The sequence below is a fragment of the Oncorhynchus tshawytscha genome, linkage group LG24 (genome assembly GCF_018296145.1).
Source record: "Oncorhynchus tshawytscha isolate Ot180627B linkage group LG24, Otsh_v2.0, whole genome shotgun sequence".
NCBI classification, from domain to species: Eukaryota; Metazoa; Chordata; class Actinopteri; order Salmoniformes; family Salmonidae; genus Oncorhynchus; species Oncorhynchus tshawytscha.
Window position 1 is genome coordinate 19,920,241 of NC_056452.1, and position 22,020 is coordinate 19,942,260.

The 22,020-nt window shown below is 42.3% G+C and overlaps 2 protein-coding genes across 5 annotated transcripts in view; both read right to left on the reverse strand.

Moving 5' to 3' along the window:
• LOC112223479 (serine-rich coiled-coil domain-containing protein 2) overlaps window positions 1–16,314 on the reverse strand; it is a 117,331-nt gene extending 101,017 nt beyond the window's left edge. For 3 of the 4 annotated variants that reach the window (XM_024386512.2, XM_024386511.2, XM_024386513.2), the window contains exon 1: window positions 15,642–16,314. The gene's annotated coding sequence lies outside the window, so the exon portion shown is untranslated. The remainder of the gene's footprint in view (window positions 1–15,641) is intronic. The other variant, XM_042305471.1, reaches the window with a different exon arrangement.
• A 554-nt stretch (window positions 16,315–16,868) lies between these two features.
• On the reverse strand, window positions 16,869–21,988 carry si:ch211-207i20.2 (uncharacterized protein LOC568537 homolog). Its single transcript, XM_042305472.1, has 5 exons — window positions 21,607–21,988; window positions 20,132–20,309; window positions 19,952–20,010; window positions 19,369–19,471; window positions 16,869–19,236 (listed from the first exon to the last, which is right to left on the reverse strand). The coding sequence occupies exons 1-5, from the start codon at window positions 21,796–21,798 to the stop codon at window positions 18,188–18,190; spliced, it is 1,581 nt and encodes a 526-aa protein (XP_042161406.1). The 5' UTR covers window positions 21,799–21,988; the 3' UTR covers window positions 16,869–18,187.
• Between the last annotated feature and the right edge of the window lie 32 nt (window positions 21,989–22,020).

Sequence of the window (22,020 nt, forward strand, 5' to 3'; positions counted from 1 at the left end):
CCATGACGGTGGTATGATGGCCCGACATCCACAGGTGGGGGTTGTGCTTACAGCCCAACACCGTGCAGGATGTTTGGCATTTGCCAGAGAACACCAAGATTGGCAAATTGGCGCCCTGTGCTCTTCACGGATGAAAGCAGGTTCACACTGAGCACGTGACAGAGTCTGGAGACGCCGTGGAGAACGTTCTGCTGCCTGCAACATCCTCCAGCATGACCGGTTTGGTGGTGGGTCAGTCATGGTGTGGGGTGGCATTTCTTTGGGGGGCCGCACAGCCCTCCATGTGCCTGCCAGAGGTAGCCTGACTGCCATTAGGTACCGAGATGAGATCCTCAGACCCCTTGTGAGACCATATGCTGGTGCGGTTGGCCCTGGGATACTCCTAATGCAAGACAATACTAGACCTCATGTGGCTGGAGTGTGTCAGCAGTTCCTGCAAGAGGAAGGCATTGATGCTATGGACTGGCCCGCCCGTTCCCCAGACCTGAATCCAATTGAGCACATCTGGGACATCATGTCTCGCTCCATCCACCAACGCCATGTTGCACCACAGACTGTCCAGGAGTTGGCAGATGCTTTAGTCCAGGTCTGGGAGGAGATCCCTCAGGAGACCATCCGCCACCTCAACAGGAGCATGCCCAGGCGTTGTAGGGAGGTCATACAGGCACGTGGAGGGCACACACACTACTGAGCCTCATTTTGACTTGTTTTAAGGACATTACATCAAAGTTGGATCAGCCTGTAGTGTGGTTTTCCACTTTAATTATGAGTGTGACTCCAAATCCAGACCTCCATGGGTTGATAAATTTGATTTCCATTGATCATTTTTGTGTGATTTTGTTGTCAGCACATTCAACTATGTAAAGAAAAAAGTATTTAATTAGAATATTTCATTCATTCAGATCTAGGATGTGCTATTTTAGTGTTCCCTTTATTTTTTATATATTAGTGAACATATCAGAATCGGACGATATTAGCTAAAAATGCCAACATTGGTATCGGCCCGATGTCTAGTTTAACAACGATGTGCAAAACCGATGTCAAAGCTGACGTGCAAACCTATATAACGTAAGTACATGACGTAATCACGCCACATAAAATTTTGCACTACACGTGGAACCTAACCTAGCCCACAATGTCTCCTGTGTGGATCAAGCAGTCAACAAGTCGAGCAGTCATTTGAAAGAGTAAGAACATTTCAGCGAGACAACTCCAAGGCGAAATCTATTAACACCAAGATACTGGAATTCATTACCCTTGACAATCCACCGTTCTCTGTCGTGGGTGACGTTGGCTTTCGCGACTGGTCTAGCACTGGTACACACTAACGTTACCAAGTGTGCTATTGTTCAGATGTTGCCCTACTGGATATTAGCTTCATGACAAACTATGAAACACCATTTGGGTCTTTGCGTATCAAAAAAAGACACGTCAAACGACACAATAACACTATTTGACTCGTTAAATAAGCTTTTAATTTGACACCTCAAATAACAGTTCTATTATAGAATGTTGAGTGTTCTGAAATTGTACGTACAAGCCAAGCGCCACCACTTCTACCAGTAGCACTGTCAAAGCTGTACAAAAAAAGTCTGCAAATAAGCAAACAAAATCAAATCAAAGTTTATTTATCATGTGCGCCGAATACGACCGGTGTAGACCTTACAGTGAAATGCTTACTTACAGGCTCTAACCAATAGTGCAAAAAAGGTGTTAGGTGAACAATAGGTAAGTAAAGAAATAAAAACAGTAAAAAGACAGGCTTTATACAGTAGCGAGGCTACATACAGACACCGGTTAGTCAGGCTGATTGAGGTAGCATGTACATGTAGATATGGTTAAAGTGACTATGCATATATGATGAACAGAGTAGCAGTAGCGTAAAAGAGGGGTTGGCGGGTGGTGGATGGCGGGACACAATGCAGAGAGCCCGGTTAGCCAATGTGCAGGCCAATTGAGGTAGTATGTACATTAATGTATAGTTAAAGTGACTATGCATATATGATAAACAGAGAGTAGCAGCAGCGTAAAAAGACGGCTTGGAGGGGGGCACACAATGCAAATAGTCTGGGTAGCCATTTAATTACCTGTTCAGGAGTCTTATGGCTTGGGGGTAAAAAATGTTGAGAAGACTTTTTGTCCTAGACTTGGCACTCCGGTACCGTTTGCCATGCGGTAGTAGAGAACAGTGTATGACTGGAGTGGCTGGGTTCTTTGACAATTTTTAGGGCCTTTCCCTGACACCCCCTGGTGTAGAGGTCCTGGATGGCCCTATAGGCGGTCTCATCGTTGTCTGTGATTAGGCCTACCACTGTTGTGTCGTCTGCAAACTTAATGATGGTGTTGGAGTCGTGCCTGGCCATGCAGTCGTGGGTGAACCGGGAGTACAGGAGGGGACTGAGCACGCAACCATGTGGAGCTCCAGTGTTGAGGATCAGCGTGGCAGATGTGTTGCTACCTACCCTCACCACCTGGGGGCGGCCCGTCAAGAAGTCCAGGATCCAGTTGCAGGAGGAGGTGTTTAGTCCCAGGATCCTTAGCTTAGTGATGAGCTTTGAGGGTACTATGGTGTACTAACATTAATTCACAGTTGTTTCAGAGTCCCGCAATAAGAGCTACGACGCGACTGTTCTCTGGGTGTCACTGAGTAGACTGATACCCCATGTGATTGATCCACAATCCCGAGGTAAGGCTGTACAGTGAAATAAGTATGCCCCCAATGCAATTCTAAAGTATAATACATCCAGTGTGAATTCAACAGATGTCAAATTAACAAATTGTCTTTTGTTGATTTTATATAACATTCCAACATTGTTTAGTATGATCTATTCAATTGTGGCATAATTCTACATTTGTATTATTTGCATCACTGTCAAAGACATACTTTTATTTTGAAGGCAAACCACAAATTCCACTATTGTGGCTAATCCTTATTGTGGCTAGCTTCCCATACAGTTGAAGTCGGAAATTTATATACATTTAGGTTGGAGATATTAAAACTCATTTTTCAACCACTCCACAAATTTCTTGTTAACAAATTATAGTTTTGGCAAGTCGGTTAGGACATCTACTTGGTGCATGACACAAGGAATTTTTCCAACAATTGTTTACAGACAGATTATTTCACTCACAATTCCAGTGGGTCAGAAGTTTACATACACTAAGTTGACTGCTTTTAAACAGCTTGGAAAACTCCAGCAAATTATGACATGGCTTTAGAAGCTTCTGATAGGCTAATTGACATAATTTGAGTCAATTGGAGGTGTACCTGTGGATGTATTTCAAGGCCTACCTTCAAACTCAGTGCCTCTTTGCTTGACATCATGGGAAAATCAAAAGAAATCAGCCAAGACCTCAGAAAAAAAATTGTAGACCTCCACAAGTCTGGTTCATCCTTGTGAGCAATTTCCAAATGCCTGAAGGTACCACGTTCATCTGTACAAACAATAGTATGCAAGTATGAACATCATGGGACCATGCAGCAGTCATACCGCTCAGGAAAGAGACGCATTCTGTCTCCTAGAGATGAACGTACTTTGGTGCGAAAAGTGAAAATCAATCCCAGAACAACAGCAAAGGACCTTGTGAAGATGCTGGAGGAAACAGGTACAAAATTATCTTTATCCACAGTAAAACGAGTCCTATATTGACATAACCTGAAAGGCCGCTCAGCAAGGAAGAAGCCACGGCTCCAAAACCACCATTAAGAAAACAAGACTACAGTTTGCAACTGCACATGGGGACAAAGATTGTACTTTTTGGAGAAATGTCCTCTGGTCTGATGAAACAAAAATAGAACTGTTTGGGCATAATGACCATTGTTATGTTTGGGGGAAAAGGGGGGATGCTTGCAAGCCGAAGAACACCATCCCAACCGTGAAGCACAGGGGTGGCAGCATCATGGTGTGGGAGTGCTTTACTGCAGGAGGGACTGGTGCACTTCACAAAATAGATGGCATCATGAGGATGGAAAACTATGTGGATATATTGAAGCAACATCTCAAGACAGGAAGTTAAAGCTTGGTCGCAAATGGGTCTTCCAAATGGACAATGAACCCAAGCATACTTCCAAAGTTGTGGCAAAATGGCTTAAGGACAACAAAGTCAAGGTATTGGAGTGGCAATCACAAAGCCCTGACCTCAATCACATAGAAAATTTGAACTGAAAAAGCGTGCATGAGCAAGGAGGCCTACAAACCTGACCCAGTTACAGCAGCTCTGTCAGGAGGAATGGGCCAAAATTCACCCAACTTATTGTGGGAAGCTTGTGGAAGGATACCCGAAACATTTGACCCAAGTTAAACAATTTAATGGCAACGCTACCAAATACACTTAATTTGTATGTAAACTTCTGGTAAGAAGTTTTAGGTTGAAGTTATTATAGGAATTATAGGACAATTTCTCTCTATACGATTTGTATTTCCTTAACCTTTGACTATTGGATGTTCTTATAGGCACTTTAGTATTGCCAGTGTAACAGTATAGCTTCCATCCCTCTCCTTGCTCCTACCTGGGCTCGAACCAGGAACACATCGACAACAGCCACCCTCGAAGCAGCGTTACCCATCGCTCCACAAAAGCCGCGGCCCATGCAGAGCAAGGGGAACAAACACTCCAAGTCTCAGAGCGAGTGATGTTTGAAACGCTATTAGGGTGCACCCCGCTAACTAGCTAGCCATTTCACATCGGTTACACCAGCCTAATCTCGGGAGTTGATAGGCTTGAAGTCATAAACAGTGAAAAGCTTGAAGCACAGCGACGAGCTGCTGGCAAAACGCACGAAAGTGGGTCATTAATATGGTCGAATCCGGAAACTATCATCTCGAAAACAAGACATTTATTCATTCAGTGAAATACGGAACCGTTCCCTATTTTATCTAACGGGTGGCATCCATAAGTCTAAATATTCCTGTTACATTGCACAACCTTCAATGTTATGTCCTAATTACGTAAAATTCTGGCAAATTAGGCAGCCCAAACTGTTGCATATACACTGACTCTGCGTGCAATGAACGCAAGAGAAGTGACACAATTTCACCTGGTTAATATTGCCTGCTAACCTGGATTTCTTTTAGCAAAATATGCAGGTTTAAAAATATATACTTCTATGTATTGATTTTAAGAAAGGCATTGATGTTTATGGTTAGGTACACATTGGAGCAAGACAGTCCTTTTTCGCAAATACGCACCGCATCGATTATATGCAACGCAGGACACACTAGACAAACTAGTAATATCATCAACCATGTGTAGTTAACTAGGGATTATGATTGATTGATTGTTTTTTTATAAGATAAGTTTAATGCTAGCTAGCAATTTACCTTGGCTTCTTACTGCATTCGCATAACAGTCAGTCTCCTCGTGGAGTGCAATGTAATCAGGTGGTTAGAGCGTTGGACTAGTTAATTGTAAGGTTACAAGATTGAATCCCCGAGCTGACAAGGTACAAATCTGTCATTCTGCCACTGAACAAGGCAGTTAACCCACCGTTCCTAGGCAGTCATTGAAAATAAGAATGTGTTCTTAACTGACTTGCCTAGTTAAATAAATGTGTAAAAAAATCTATTTAAAAAAAATATACCTTTTTTTTTTTTTACGCCAAATCGGTGTCCAAAAATACAGATTTCCGATTGTTATGAGAACTTGAAAATCGGCCCTAATTAATCGGCCATTCAGATTAATCGGTCGACCTCTAGTAAGAACTGACAAATCTGGTGCAGTCCATGAGGAGGAGATGCACTGCAGTACTTAATGCAGCTGGTGGCCACACCAGATACTGACTGTTACTTTTGATTTTGACCCACCTTTGTTCAGGGATACATTATTCCATGTCTGTGGAACTTGTTCAGTTTGTCTCAGTTATGTTCATACAAATATTTAGTCTACCATTTTTTTACGCTGCTGCTACTCTGTTTATCATATATGCATAGTCACTTTAACTACACATTCATACTACCTCAATTGGGCCACCCAACCAGTGCCCCCGCACATAGGCTAACCGGACTATCTGCATTGTGTCCCGCCACCCACCAACCCCTCTTTTACGCTACTGCTACTCTCTGTTCATCATATATGCATAATCTACATGTACAGTGCCTTGCGAAAGTATTCGGCCCCCTTGAACTTTGCGACCTTTTGCCACATTTCAGGCTTCAAACATAAAGATATAAAACTGTATTTTTTTGTGAAGAATCAACAACAAGTGGGACACAATCATGAAGTGGAACGACATTTATTGGATATTTCAAACTTTTTTAACAAATCAAAAACTGAAAAATTGGGCGTGCAAAATTATTCAGCCCCTTTACTTTCAGTGCAGCAAACTCTCTCCAGAAGTTCAGTGAGGATCTCTGAATGATCCAATGTTGACCTAAATGACTAATGATGATAAATACAATCCACCTGTGTGTAATCAAGTCTCTGTATAAATGCACCTGCACTGTGATTGTCTCAGAGGTCCGTTAAAAGCGCAGAGAGCATCATGAAGAACAAGGAACACACCAGGCAGGTCCGAGATACTGTTGTGAAGAAGTTTAAAGCCGGATTTGGATACAAAAAAAGATTTCCCAAGCTTTAAACATCCCAAGGAGCACTGTGCAAGCGATAATATTGAAATGGAAGGAGTATCAGACCACTGCAAATGTACCAAAACCTGGCTGTCCCTCTAAAAACTTTCAGCTCATACAAGGAGAAGACTGATCAGAGATGCAGCCAAGAGGCCCATGATCACTCTGGATGAACTGCAGAGATCTACAGCTGAGGTGGGAGACTCTGTCCATAGGACAACAATCAGTCGTATATTGCACAAATCTGGCCTTTATGGAAGAGTGGCAAGAAGAAAGCCATTTCTTAAAGATATCCATAAAAAGTGTCATTTAAAGTTTGCCACAAGCCACCTGGGAGACACACCAAACATGTGGAAGAAGGTGCTCTGGTCAGATGAAACCAAAATTGAACTTTTTGGCAACAATGCAAAACGTTATGTTTGGCGTAAAAGCAACACAGCTCATCACCCTGAACACACCATCCCCACTGTCAAACATGGTGGTGGCAGCATCATGGTTTGGGCCTGCTTTTCTTCAGCAGGGACAGGGAAGATGGTTAAAATTGATGGGAAGATGGATGGAGCCAAATACAGGACCATTCTGGAAGAAAATCTGATGGAGTCTGCAAAAGACCTGAGACTGGGACGGAGATTTGTCTTCCAACAAGACAATGATGACAATGAAAACATAAAGCAAAATCTACAATGGAATGGTTCAAAAATAAACATATCCAGGTGTTAGAATGGCCAAGTCAAAGTCCAGACCTGAATCCAATCGAGAATCTGTGGAAAGAACTGAAAACTGCTGTTCACAAATGCTCTCCATCCAACCTCACTGAGCTCGAGCTGTTTTGCAAGGAGGAATGGGAAAAAATGCCAGTCTCTCGATGTGCAAAACTGATAGAGACATACCCCAAGCGACTTACAGCTGTAATCGCAGCAAAAGGTGGCGCTACAAAGTATTAACTTAAGGGGGCTGAATAATTTTGCACGCCCAATTTTTCAGTTTTTGATTTGTTAAAAAAAGTGTAAAATATCCAATAAATGTCAGTCCACTTCATGATTGTGTCCCACTTGTTGTTGATTCTTCACAAAAATACAGTTTTATATCTTTATATTTGAAGCCTGAAATGTGGCAAAAGGTCAAGGTTCAAGGGGGCCGAATACTTTCGCAAGGCACTGTACATACTACCTCAATCAGCCTGACTAACCGGTGTCTGTATGTAGCCTCGCTACTTTTATAGACTCGCTACTGTATAAAGCCTGTCTTTTTACTGTCATTTTATTTCTTTACCTACTTACTGTTCACCTAATACCTTTTTTGCACTATTGGTTAGAGCCTGTAAGTAAGCATTTCACTGTAAGGTCTACACCGGTTGTATTCGGCGCACATGACAAATAAACTTTGATTTGATTTTTTATAGCACAGGCATAGGTGAAGACCAGTAACACAAATCCATCACTAGTAGCTTGTGTTTTTCCATGGAAATCCAACAAATCGTAGACGATTTGCAAAAACAGCCATATGCTTTGTCTGATGAATTATTCAGACTCGAGTCGTGGAAAGTGTCTAACAGAGGAAGAGCATGTTATGAGAACGGTAAAGGACGTACCCATCTGCTATCCAGATGAAGAGCCTGATAATTATGTAAGGAAAGACTTACTGTAACCAGTTTATGAGTGACTGAGTAATGTGGCCTTAACACCTATAGTTGCCAAGACAGACACAGCCTCCCACTCTCCTTCACCCCATAGACCAGTGTTTCCCAACTCCAGTCCTCCCAACAGAAAACCTTTTTGTTGTAGCCCCGGACAAAAACACCTGATTCAACCTGCTTTTCCGGGGCCACAACAAAAAATGTGTGCTGTTGTGGGTACTCGAGGACTGGAGTTGGAAAACACGGTCATAGACAATGACTGAATGATGTACCATGGATCCACACAGGCCCACTAGTACTAGTGTTCCCCCACTACAACTCTGACTTCAGTGCTCTCAACTCACCCGAGAGACTAAAAGAACTGGGCTGAAGGTGTGACTTTTGATCAATTATATATTTTTGTATCTGTAATTCAATAAGAGCAGGAAACACTGATGGGGTTCCAATGAATGCTTCGGTTCATTAGTCTGCTTACAGTGGAAATGAGGCTATAATGTGAATCTTTCACATCTGAATTCTCTAGGCTGTCTTGTCGATTAAAAACTCAACAACACTGGTTAGGCTAGTTAAAGAGAAGCAATACCTTGTCTTTCTTTTTTCTTTTGCCCCAGTTCAGCGACGTTGTTCTGACTTTAAAGGTTATGAATGATGGATGTATTGTCCCAGTCAGACTCCCCAGTAGGCCAGTCTGTTATCTGGGAGAATGGGCACCCAGCACGAGACTGAGGAAAACAGGTGCTATCATTTTAATGATGGAGCTTGTCTGTCTGTCTGGAGCTGGGCCCCACCCAGCCTGAGCAGAAATGGACAGGGAGAGGTGTCTAACTAGTCAGGCTGACAGGATCACAAGTAGTGGGTTGGAAGGATGCAGAGCAAGGCTACCTACGGACCTGCCCTGATGCATTAGGGGTCTACACACATAGGCCTACGCGTTTATGTCGTGTCCATCCAAGCAGACCGATGTACGCCCATTCTGCATTCTGTATACCCTCTCTGACACCACCCCACCCTACATCCTTTGAGGAAGAGAGAACATTTATCATGCTCTAATTCACACGTCTGTGATGCTACTGTAACAGAAGTCCCCTGCCTTAGAAGGCCCATGAACCTTGTATAATTTGTAACATCTTTTTGGAAAGAATGAGGTTAATGATACCAATATGGTCTAGATTTGACGCTCGACTTCATCTTTGAACTGATATGGTACTGTCATGGCGTAAAGATGTCCTTTTCAAAGCCATGTTGGTCATTGACGATGTTCACTGTTAAACAATGAAAGAAAGCCTCTTTTAGACATAAACACTACTTGAGTACTCGAGTCCAGGCCACCGCTGCGGGGAGCACAGATGGTTGTGCAGCCAGTTTGAAGAGCAGATGGTCAGAACCCTAAGTTGGCTGGTCGGCAGATGAGTGACCGGTTAGCCAGGTTCTGACATTACTGGTACCTTTCACCGCTGGGTGGGGGGTCCTTGGTTCCCTATCACCGATGCTAGCAGCTTTAGGTGGCAGACTGACGCTCCTACCTCTTTAGTTGACCAAGCAAATGCAACAATATAACGGTCAGTTAAATACAACAAGCGCAGGATCACGTTACATCCTCATCTATTGATCAATAGCAACATTAAACAGCAACAGAAAGAAAGAATTGATCCACTCATTGACCTGCGCATGTTGCCTGCAGTCACAGGCAGTGGGCCAATTAAGTCCTCAAGTAGTAGGACTCCAGTTGTGTGCACCATGAAATAAAACGTTCAACAACTTGAGTGAGATACGGCTAAGCCCTTGTTGCGTAACATGGTATGTTTATTGTGTCTGAGAAAAAGGTCATTGTCCCATGAAAAAGTAATCGTTTCGTTTCCTCTGAAGTCAAAGCACACTAACGGAAGTAACCCGAGCTACTGTGTTCTGCACTACCACGTGCTGGTCTTAAGTTATGCACTCACATCCCATGTCACAAATGAGATGAGTAGGCTACAGTAAGCGGTCACGTGGTTCAAGCAGAATTACAAAACAGTGCAGAGAGAAGAGGAGAGTGATGGTTTAGGAGAATCCTTTTCTACCACAGAGGCACTTGCTTATGATCAAATCCATCACCTCCTGTCCACACTTTCTTCCCTTCTCTCCTCCGTGCCGTGAGAAGAGGGGAGTACACTGCTATTCTTAGCAAAGGACACAGGACGCCTTGAGACAGGCAGTCCTGTGGCACCCTCGGCGGAGTGGAAAACAACCGGATGCATCCTGTTTTCAGGGAAGATGGAAAGAGAGCCTGTGACACGACTCGTCAAGCAACTTTTACGGGATTGGTTGAACAGTGCAGAAGAGAACCTCCCCCGACAGTTATCTTTCTCTCGTCAGGACCAGAAGGAAAGAAACGCTGCTCAGGCATTTGTTAGGTCGTACTGCGTTAGATTACTACTGCTATGTTAGGTTAGTCCTGTGCTGAATCTGAATGTTCTGTACACTCCACAGTAAATTGATCCCAGAATCCCTAATGCTAGTTCATGCTCCATATCACCTCAAAGGAGTAACATGTTAATAATACTATGAAGGATTTACCCTAAATAGCCACTGAGACAGAAAAGGTATGCATGTTCCCCTCAGGAGAGAGGAAGAGGGGGAGAGGAAGAGGGGGGGGTAGGCTACATCAGTGCCACCCTTTCAGATGGTCTGTGTTTGTCTGTCTCTCCTCCATCTTCCCTTCAACACAATGGAACAGAACACAAGGTTGACTAAGAAAATAAATACAGAACCTTTACAGGTCATAGAGAATTCCCATGGATGATCACTATTAGCATCACACTACACTCACCCCAGCCCCTACTCAAACATAGTTTACACAATCTGTATTGCCGTACTCTTTCATAGCGCCATACTAATGGGTAGACGCTACCCACAAATCCAAACCATTGCTCTTCCTCAATAGCAGCACAGCTGCCCGTGCCCTAAAAAAAACACATGACAATGCGCTCATCAGTGCTCACACAACACAAGGTTCCAGAGCACCAGCTGGGAAACCAAACAGAAGACAACTAAAGACAGAGTTTCAGAGAGCTCAGGTGCAGGTTCATGAACCCTCAAATAGGCTTGGGCGGTATATACTATATCCCGGAAAATTTGGAAAAAACCACAGGATGGTTTTTCAATACCATTGAGACTATTTCTTTGAAGTTTTTCAATAAATTGTAATATCTGTAGCTAATTTTTAAGGACATACCTGCAGTGGACTTGTGCAATACGTTAAGAGATAAAGCAGATCCCGTTCTTCATTTCATCGGTCACATTATTTTACATTATGAAGCTTACTGTAGTTCCCCAGAAATGTTGAGCCAGTCGCATTTCAAATTGAAAGTCCGTGTTTTTTTGCTTCAATAGAGTGATCAGGGATGTGCAACTATAGTTTTCCTTCACAGAAAATATATTTAGTGCAACAAATTCAGCAGAAAATAGCTTCATTTTCATCAGATGACAACAGAAGTACAACGGTGTATGGCTGACAGCCACAAGAGTAAATGAGCTTAAAATAAAACACAATTATTTTTTTGCTAAATAAATTATAAATGTTTCAGAGAAATAATGTAGCCAGCTACATTCCCTAATGTTTAGCTTAAAGTTAATCTTTCTTTTCTCTGGTAAAATGAAGGCTGGCTACACCAAGAAAAGTGCCAGAGAAAAGTAGCTACACATCAGTCAGAGAGCTATCTGCTGATAGAATGCCTGTTTGGAGAAGTGCAACTGAAGCACAAAATTAGTCTGATGCCGAGCAGAAATTACAATAAGGATATTAGATCTGCATTTACACAACACAGCAAAATATTTCTTACATGCCTTTTATCATGTGTGCGTTAATGCGACCCTTAAGGGTCATAGTGTGTTCGCTTTCTGCCGTGTTTGAGAAGTCAGCACTTTGGATGAGTTATTTGTACAGCTGCCACTGCTGGATTTCCTTGCGTTTTTTTTCTCCTCTCTGTTCTTGGCCTGTCTGCTCCTCCCAACCTCTTCTCCGAGCAGAGCAGGCAGGCCCGTTGCCCTAGCGACTCCAGACTCCACACAGACACAGCATGTACACATGCTGCTCCAGAGCCAGTACTGTTCTTCCATCAGACAGCTTGTCTCAAAACGTTGTTAATTTGCATAATGTCTCTTTGCCTGTAAATGCCCAAACTCAGCAAAAATCACATTCAGTAGCTCCTACCTATTTAAATGCAGCATGTAAAGTGTTGGTCATGAGCTGAAATAAAATATCCCAGAATTGTTCCATATGCACAAAAAGCATATTTCTCTCAAATTGTGCACAAATGTGTTTACATCCGTTAGTGAACATTTCTCCTCTGCCAAGTTAATCCATCCACCTGACAGGTGTTGCATATCAAGAAGCGTATTAAACAGCATGATCATTACACAGGTGCACCTTGTGCTGGGGGGACAATAAAATGCCACTCTAAAATATGCAGTTTTGTCACAACACAATGCCACAGATGTCTCAAGTTGAGGGAGCGTACAATTGGCATGCTGACTGCAAGAATGTCCACCAGAGCTGTTGTCAGAGAATGTCATGTTTATTTCTCTACCATAAGCCACCTCCAACATCATATTACAGAATTTGGCAGTACATCCAACCGGCTTCACAACCACAGACTACGTATAACCACACCAGCCCAGGACCTCCAAGTTATTCTTCTTCACCTGCGGGATCGTCTGAAACCAGCCACCCGGACAGCTGATGAAACTGAGGAGTATTTCTGTCAGTAATAAAGCCCTTTTGTGGGGAAAAACTCATTCTGGTTGGGTGGGCCTGGCTCCCAAATGGATGGGCCTATGCCCTCCCAGGTCCACCAATGGCTGCACCCCTGCCCAGTCATGTGAAATTCATAGATTAGGGCTTAATTGATTTCAATTGACTGATTTCCTTATATGAACGGTAACTCAGTAAAACTGTTGACATTTTTGCATGTTGTATTTATATTTGAGATGGATTGCCTGTCTTTGCAATTAGTTATTTCACTAGCAGCCTCCATGGCAATTCACTATTACTTGTGCTAATTTTGTTAGCATTCTGGTCATAAACACCCAATGGGCTTTTTTTGCATCTTTTTGGAGCCCCCTTGTGTACTAAGCCTGTAAACCGTAAATCCCGATATGCGAGAAGGACGGTATGACGATACCGCCAAACCCTACCCTCAAAACAGAAACACAGTCTAAAAGCTGACTTCATCTCTGACTCTACCGGATAATGAGGCAACAAGGCATATTGTGTGTGTGTGTGTGTGTGTGTGTGTGTGTGTGTTACCATGTCATCAGATGGTGACTCAACCTGTGAAATTCATACCTCAGATAACAAACATGCAGGTCCAACAAAGTTCAAGAGAATTAATGGACCCTGGCCTGTGAGTGTTTTGTAAAATATGCCAACAGGCTACATCTTCTTCCCATGCTCGCACTGATAAGATCATGGGCCTAAATGTCTTCCTTTTGCTTCAGAGCCTGAGACAGATGGTGTTAACAAGAACAGCAAACACAAACCATTTCTTATCAGCCTGGCAACTTTGAATCACTGGCCAAACTGCTGAGGGGGCATTCCTTTTCTATTTATTTTCTCCATTTCCTCTGATGAAGGGCTCATAGCTGGATAGGTAATATGCCAGACTGTTTCTCAGGACAGAAAGACTGTCCTACCTGACTCCAGCAGGCCACACAGGTTTGGCAGCGGTCAGAGACAGCCACACCCCAGCAGGTACAGAGGCCCGGGCCATTAATTATCTATGGATAGAAGATAGGCTGGGCTGTCACACAGGGAAGAGCTTGGAAGAGAGGTGGAGCGGATGAGAGACAGAATGGGGCGTGTCCAGGCCAGTGGGCAGGAGTGAAGATAGGCAACCTTAGTGTTCTTATTCCCCTGCTCCAGGGCCTCACGTTGCCATTCTTTAACCAAACTGCACATCCACTGTATCAGGCCCGTGTCCACTCTCTCAACGCTGGTGGGCCATCATAAAGTAGGATGAGCAGGAACACTGGTTCATTATTTATCATCTTGTTAACGATCACAGTGGCAATTTAATCCCTTCCTCAGAGTGATTAAAGAGACCCCAGAGAGAGCTCAGAGGTCAGGGTCTTATGCAGGAGGGTGAAACGCTATAGAATGTTCACATAAAAATAGCCCTTATGTTGAACATACTTTCTTCTTTGTCATGGAGAGTAAGCAGGCACTCATGTGAGCTCTAGCTCTAATACATTAGCCTACATATTTTCTGTCTGCACCATTCTAAACCCTTCTGAACACAATCCCAATATCGAAACATTCTAGATACAGCTCAACCTTAGAGGATAGGAAATGTGTGGCTATATTATTTAACAGCTAGGACGGCATTTTATTTGTGCAAATTTTTCTTACTTTTTAACTCTGCATTGTTGGGTAAGGGTTTGTAAGAAAGCATTTCATGGTAAAGTCTACACCTGTTGTATTTGGCACATGCAACAAATAATACTTGTTTATTATATAGCTGACTGTAAAGAGCGAATGTAAATCATAAACAAGCAAATGACAAGCATGCTTGTCAGAAACACTGACATAATAACATGGTAGTTACGTTGTAATAACATTGAGCAAAAACCTGAGTCACAAAATGTTCAGCATACCTAACATTGACTGACAATATCCACTAACAACTTAGGATACAGTAACCAAACAAGGGACAGGCTTGACTGATAATTGTTCTCTGCGTCAGTGCATGCAGAAATCCCTGGCCTGTACTCTGTGGCTCACTGACCCCCATAACCTCATGCAAGGCCTTCTGCCTCTGTAATGGTTACTTTTATTACGAGCTAGAGAAAGAGTGTAGATTACCACTGGGAATCAGGGTTCCCTGTGTTTTTCCTTTACAATTATGGAGCCAAATCAATACCTTAAATCCAACATAAGCTGCCTAGACCCTGACACATGGAAGGTTATTTTATGTTCATCTCATTCACTCATGTGCAGTGCGGCTGTCCTCCAATGACCACCACTCGAACAACTGAATCCATCACAGTAGCCAACTTGCTAAAGACTCTGTGGGGTCTTTTATAATGACAAGGCCAAAACATGACACTTCAATAAATCCGTTTTTACAAGTTGCAGTTGGACTCACTTCCAATTGAAGTATGCATGGAATGCTGTTTCAGAGAGTAATTTGTAGCAGTAAAACAAGGGATTATTTACCTCTGGGCCAATTTGACTGGAGCATCCAAGCAGCAAGGGACAAACACTGGTCTGTGTCTGATGCTCATTTAGAAGTTGAAATGTTAGAACATGCTTTCTGACACATAGTAGTGTAAGTTAGGCATACCAATATACTGTTACTGTCTCTTAGCTGCTGCAACAGGCCTGAGAAGGGATTGTTAATGTAATGACAAGACAGTAGTACTTCCACTGACATACATAGGCGGCTCAAACTCGGACTTACCTATTGAAACAGATGATGATGCATTAACATGCACGACCGCAAATTCCTGAATTGACGACTGAATCGGCTGGTTTGATTGAATACCAAGTGCAGGTCCAATTGCTAACGTTGGCTAGTAAGCTAGCTAGCAAATTCAAGCAAGCAGTAGCCTGGCTAGCTAGCTAGTTACCTAAAAAAAAATGTTCAGTTAAATGACCTTACAAACACTGCTTGATATGAAAGCACCATATTGATGACTGAGCAAGTCAAATCCAAAACATTATGGCTAGTTGTCAAGTAAGATTAACACCTTTCCCTGAAGCAGATGTTTTTATTTTCTTCAGCCAGGCGTATGGCTAAGTATGGTCCACCAAAGCATCAAGGTTTTGTCATCGCCTCTCTCCTAGTGGTCATTTGTTCATTCAAATTTCTTGTCAAATATTCATTGTCCGAAAAAACGCTTGTTTCGCTTGTTCAGTAGCTAGCTAGTGTTGCTAAGCTCGCCGCTGTCAAGTGCTCTCAGTTGCTCTGCTCACTGGACTCGACTCTCGCTGAATCATCCACAACCACATGCGCACTGCCACTGATCTCCTAAACCTGTCCCTAGACAAAAACAGTTAGCATTGATACATTGTGGGAGGAAACAAATCTGACTAGGAAGATTTTTAACTAAACCAAGATAGACCACAGCCTGTCGTGTCAAATTGGAACAAATTAGTCATAGTGGGCAGAACAAACAGGGAGGTGGGCAGAGCCAAGCACGAGCTAGCGAGATCCTATTGGTGTGTTCTAGCAAATAATTTGCATATTTCCGTTAGGGAACGCCGACTCGGTGATTCGAATGTGTGTAATAACTAAATTCGCCTTTTCACTCATAAACAACGCTATTTTTTAAAACATATTTTGCAAAGGGTAATTTCTACAAAAATTAGTTCACTCTGTACAGAACATATTTTAGTTTTGCAAACAGAAAACTGTATTGACATCAAACGTTTAATCGATGAGAAAATGTGCAGAAAGTCCATCTCGTTCCAATTTCTCCCACTGGGCTGGTAGTGAGAGGAAACGCCAAGCGGATGCTTCACATTTATACATCCGGTGAAATGCAATATAATAATTTTTTGGAAGCAATAAAGGATTTATTATTCGAACGTGTCAAATATCCAGCTTTGCAACAGCCCAGACTAATGTCTAGGTTAACAGTGTTATCACATAATTAAATAATTAAAAAAATAGGGAAAAAGAAAATATGAAAACCAACCAAAATCCATTTTAATCATCAAAATGAGCCTCAAAAAGTTCTGCAACTGCAAATGTCAACTTTTCAACTGAGTTTACCATTCATTCATCAAATGTCATTAGCTGTGATTTGGACAGCAATAACGCAACATAGTATGGTTTCCATTTGAATGTGAATCCATAACTGAAACACAGTTCACACAGGTGAAATGCCAAACATTGCAGCATTGCATGTCTTTATTGATTACATTCCTGTAATTTAATGTGATATTTTTTTAACCAATTTGTTCCCTCCCACTACATACGTGTTGATTTGTCTCATTTACATCACAAAGTATAGAAAATAATAAAGGCTATAAATAGTCTGTAGAAAACAAACCTTAAAAGGCCCAATGCAGACTTTTTTTTATATCAATATCAAATCATTTCTGGGCAACAATTAAGTGCCTTACTACAATAGATTTTCAATAAAATTGACAAATTGCTATTAGAAAAAAAAAGTTACTCAAGAAATAATTTTGCTAGGAGTTGTCTGAGTGAGGGGAAAACTGAAAACTAGCTGTTATTGGCAGAGGTTTGGAACGCTTTGTTATTGGTCTATTAACCAATATACCCCATGTTGATGTCACCATGGAAAGCACAAAACTCCCACACATGCAAAATTGCTGATTAGATGGTCATGTATTGTATTTTCAACCAGCAACTATCAGGAAATAATGCAGTTTTTTTTTTTTTTTTCATCAGCTATTGTACAATATGATATAAACACAGGAACATTTTATTTAGCCTGCACTGGGTCTTTAAGAAACAAGTACATGTGGTAAACAAATTAAATCTGACTGATGTTGTGGAAGTACAGGCTAGTCAGCTGAGCGGTTCTATTATAATACAAAACCTACAGCTTTTTCATAGCCCAACCTCCAGATTCAGTTTTACAGGCTTTTTCCAAATAATATCAATGCATCTCTGGCTGCAGAATGTTAGCTATATGCTTATTTAAGCTAAATAACTGATCTTATAAAAGTTGCATGATTATGTACAGTATACACTAACATTACATTATTCAACATAGGCATATTTGGTTTCTGCGTTTCACTAGTTTACTTTTCATAATTGCTTAAATGGGAACAAAAACACCTAGCTCCTGACAGCAAATCCTATTTCATAAAAAAAAAAAAAAAAAAAAAAAAACATTTTTGCCCAGGCTAAAATCAAGTTGAAGGGGTTCCCCTAGCGATTAACGTGCCAGTCTTCAAGGCTCTCTTTAACAGCAACACAAACGACAACAAAAGCCTCTCAAAGATTGAAACCGTTTTCCCATCACCATGTTAGGTTGAGGCATAAACACATTTGTGCATCTTAAGATTCCGTTTGTCTGAATACCTCTTCCCACATTTATCACAGATGTACTGTTTCCCTCCTGCATGGACATGCCTCTTGTGTGTTCGGAGATGACTGCCCTGACTGAAGGTCTTTCCACAGATTTCACAGCTGTACGGCTTCTCTCCTGTATGGATTCTCTGGTGCAACTTCAGACTGTTGGCGTTGTTGAATCTTTTCTCGCAGAAGCTACACTGGAAAGGTCTCTCGTTAGAGTGGGTGCGTCCGTGAGACATGAGACTACTCTGCTGACTGAAGGTCTTGCCGCATTCTGTGCAGATATATGGCCTCTCTCCAGTGTGGATGCGCTTGTGTATTTTAAGATTAACCGATTGACGGAATGTCTTGCCACACAAGTCACAACTAAATGGCCTGACGCCTGTATGAATACGCTGGTGGTTCTTCAGATTGACAGCGTGACGGAAACTCTTCTCACACTGAATACACTTGAAGGGCTTTTGTCCAGTGTGAATGAGTTGATGGGTCTTCAGTGTTACAGCGCGTGTGAAGCCTTTCCCGCACAGTAAACAGGTGAAGATTTTCTCTCCTGTGTGAATTTGCTGGTGTCTAGACAGATTCTGAGCCAGGTTGAAGCTCTTGCCACACACAGTGCAGCTGTAAGGCTTTTCGCCCGTGTGGATTATCGAATGGGTCTTGAGGTGCGCCTGCTTGCCGAAGCATTTCCCACACACGCCACATATGAAGGGCTTCTCACCAGTGTGGGTGCGGATGTGATCATTACAACTCTGTTTGTGGGCAAATGCTTTGTTGCAGAACATGCACACAAATGGTTTCTCGCCAGTGTGAAGTCGCTGGTGGGATTTGAGGTTACTCTGCGTGGAGAAACTTTTCCCACACTCGGTGCAAATGAAGAGCTTCTTTTGGGCAAACAAAGTCTCCAATAGGATGTCTGTGGGGTTCACCAGGGGGCCATCGCTAATCATACCATACTGGTGCTCTGAAGAAGAGTTCCCTGCAAAAGCATCATCGGCAGCTCCTGTAAGACATGCATAAAACATGTCCGTGAACAAAATATCCATGAAAAAATATCATCTCAGGTGGCAGTTAATACTATGATATGGGCTGATCTTATGCACTGTCAAGACACAAGTACTTGCTTTATACTTACTCTCTGCAATGGCCCCCAGGTCTATTTGCCCATGCTCGTCTTTGACAGAAACAGCCAAGACAAGGGGAGATTCTGGTGTGTCCAATTCCTCCACATCTGCAGACTACCAGCACAAACAGATTGATTAGGTGTGAAAATGTGGAGCATAATTGGATCATATTATAGAAATGGAACAGAATGGACACAGACTACAAACATTTAATGGTTTGCCTATTGAAACCAGCCAAAGTGTTTGCAGAAACTATTACATTGTGATAATGGCACCGGAGGGGATGGCTGTCGTTTTATGGGCTCTTAACCAATTACCTCGACTAACCGGTACCCCAGCGCATTGACTCTGTACCGGTACCCTCTGTATATAGTCTCGCTACTGTTATTTTACTGCTACTCTTAAATTATTTGTTACTTTTATTTATTTTTATTTTTTTGGGGGGGGTTTCTTCAAACTGCATTGTTGGTTAAGGGCTTGTAAGTAAGCGTTTCACTGTAAGGTCTACACCTGTTGTATTTCAGCGCATGTGATAAATACAATTTAATTTGATAACAATTCCATGACTCTTGAAGCAATCTGCAAAGAGCTTACCTCCATTGAAATAGTTTGCGCCGCAGATGTACCACTTCCGCCATAAGAATGTTCCTCCGCTGCACCAATGAAAGAGAAGTGAGGCATAAATAGGTAGTTCTTCTTCTTCAGGTGAAGCTAGTACTTTTTAGTTCTTCTTGTAGTGCAACAGATAAAGAAATAAAAACATCTGTTACTTACCCATTCCTCCAACTGACAGAATATTCAAGATGCTCGCTTGTGGTTTGGCTTTTTTCCCTCTATGGCCTTTGAAGGACTTGGATTCAAAGTCCATCAAAAACTTTGTTTCATCCACAATTTTCATTATTTTACCCAATGCCTCATTGCCCAGTACCTCCATGATTGTGGCAAAGTCTGTCTGTAAATGAAAGAGATTATTTTATTTTATTTCACCTTTATTTAATCAGGTAGGCTAGTTGAGAACAAGTTCTCATTTGCAACTGCGACCTGGCCAAGATAAAGTGTAGCAATTCGACACATACAACAACACAGGGTTACACATGGAATAAACAAAACATACAGTCAATAATACAGTAGAACAAAAGAAAACAAAAAGTCTATATACAGGGAGTGCAAATGAGGTAAGTTAAGGAAATAAATAGGCCATGGTGGCAAAGTAATTACAATATAGCAATTAAACAGTGGAATGGTAGATCGGCAGAAGATGAGTGTGCAGGTAGAGATACTGGGGTGCAAATGAGCAAAATAAATAAATAAATACCAGTATGGGGATCAGGTAGGTAGATAGATGGGCTGTTTACAGATGGGCTATGTACAGGTGCAGTGATCTGTAAGCTGCTCTGACAACTAGTGCTTAAAGCTAGTGAGGGAGATGTGAGTCTCCAGCTTCAGAGATTTTTGGAATTCGTTCCAGTCATGGGCAGCAGAGAACTGGAAGGAAAGACGACCAAAGGAGGAATTGGCTTTGGGGGTGACCAGTGAGATATACCTGCTGGAGCGCGTGCTACGAGTGGGTGCTGCTATGGTGACCAGTGAGCTGAGATAAGGCGGGGCTTTACCTAGCAGAGACTTGTAGATGACCTGTAGCCAGTGGGTTTGGCAACGAGTATGAAGCGAGGGCCAACCAACAAGAGCGTACAGGTCGCAATGGTGGGTAGTGTATGGGGCTTTGGTGACAAAACAGATGGCACTGTGATAGACTGCATCCAGTTTGTTGAGTAGAGTGTTGGAGGCTATTTTATAGATGACATCACCGAAGTCGAGGATCGGTAGGATGATCAGTTTTACGAGGGTATGTTTGGCAGCATGAGTGAAGGATGCTTTGTTGCGATATAGGAAGCCGATTCTAGATTTAATTTGGGATTGGAGATGCTTAATGCGAGTCTGGAAGGATAGTTTACAGTCTAACCAGACACCCAGGTATTTGTAGTTGTCCACGTATTCTAAGTCAGAGCCGTCTAGAGTAGTGATGCTGTAGTGATAAGCAATGTATTATTTCAAAACATACCATGAATAGATTGAGGGTGGCTATTGTATTCATGCATGCCCCTTTCCATGGTATCTGCCACCTGTAACTGTAAATAAACATGATGTCCTATTGGACAACTGATCTGTGTTAAGGGGAAAGCTAGCTAGCTTGCCTCAGTATCCTAGCCAGCTGCTAGGCCTTTCCTCTCTCACTCATGGTGACTTACCATCTTATTCTGACTCTCCGTCTGCACTTTTGCCGATAATTCTTCATCCTCGCTATGCCCCTGGGTCAGTTCCAGGCTGAACACGAAAACAGAACTGTCCTCTACAAGTTTACCCAGTTCGGCCACCGCCGCGTGAACAAGGGTCTCCATGACAGAGGCCAACTGGGTCTGCAACGCGATGAAATTTGACATTCTGTTTGTTGGTGTTTATCACGAGCTTAGCTAATTGACCACTCTTTTAGATTAGCATTTATGAAATATTAAGATAATACCACATACAGGTGAAGCTAGTACATCAATATATTTGATTAATTAGGAGTACAGAGACTCTTTTTTTGTGAATGTGCTCACACGGAAGTATTTTGTGAACTCCAAACTTCTAGTTCCGGTTTAGAAGTGAGTTGAGTTTATTAA

Coding starts and splice junctions, on each gene's coding strand:
- si:ch211-207i20.2 (XM_042305472.1), bottom strand. CDS start 21,798: ATGTCAAATTTCATCGCGTTGCAGACCCAGTTGGCCTCTGTCATGGAG. Junction 20,011..20,131: donor TCTGTCAGTTGGAGGAATGG/GTAAGTAACAGA, acceptor TCATTGGTGCAG/CGGAGGAACATTCTTATGGC. Junction 19,237..19,368: donor CCTGGGGGCCATTGCAGAGA/GTAAGTATAAAG, acceptor CATGTCTTACAG/GAGCTGCCGATGATGCTTTT.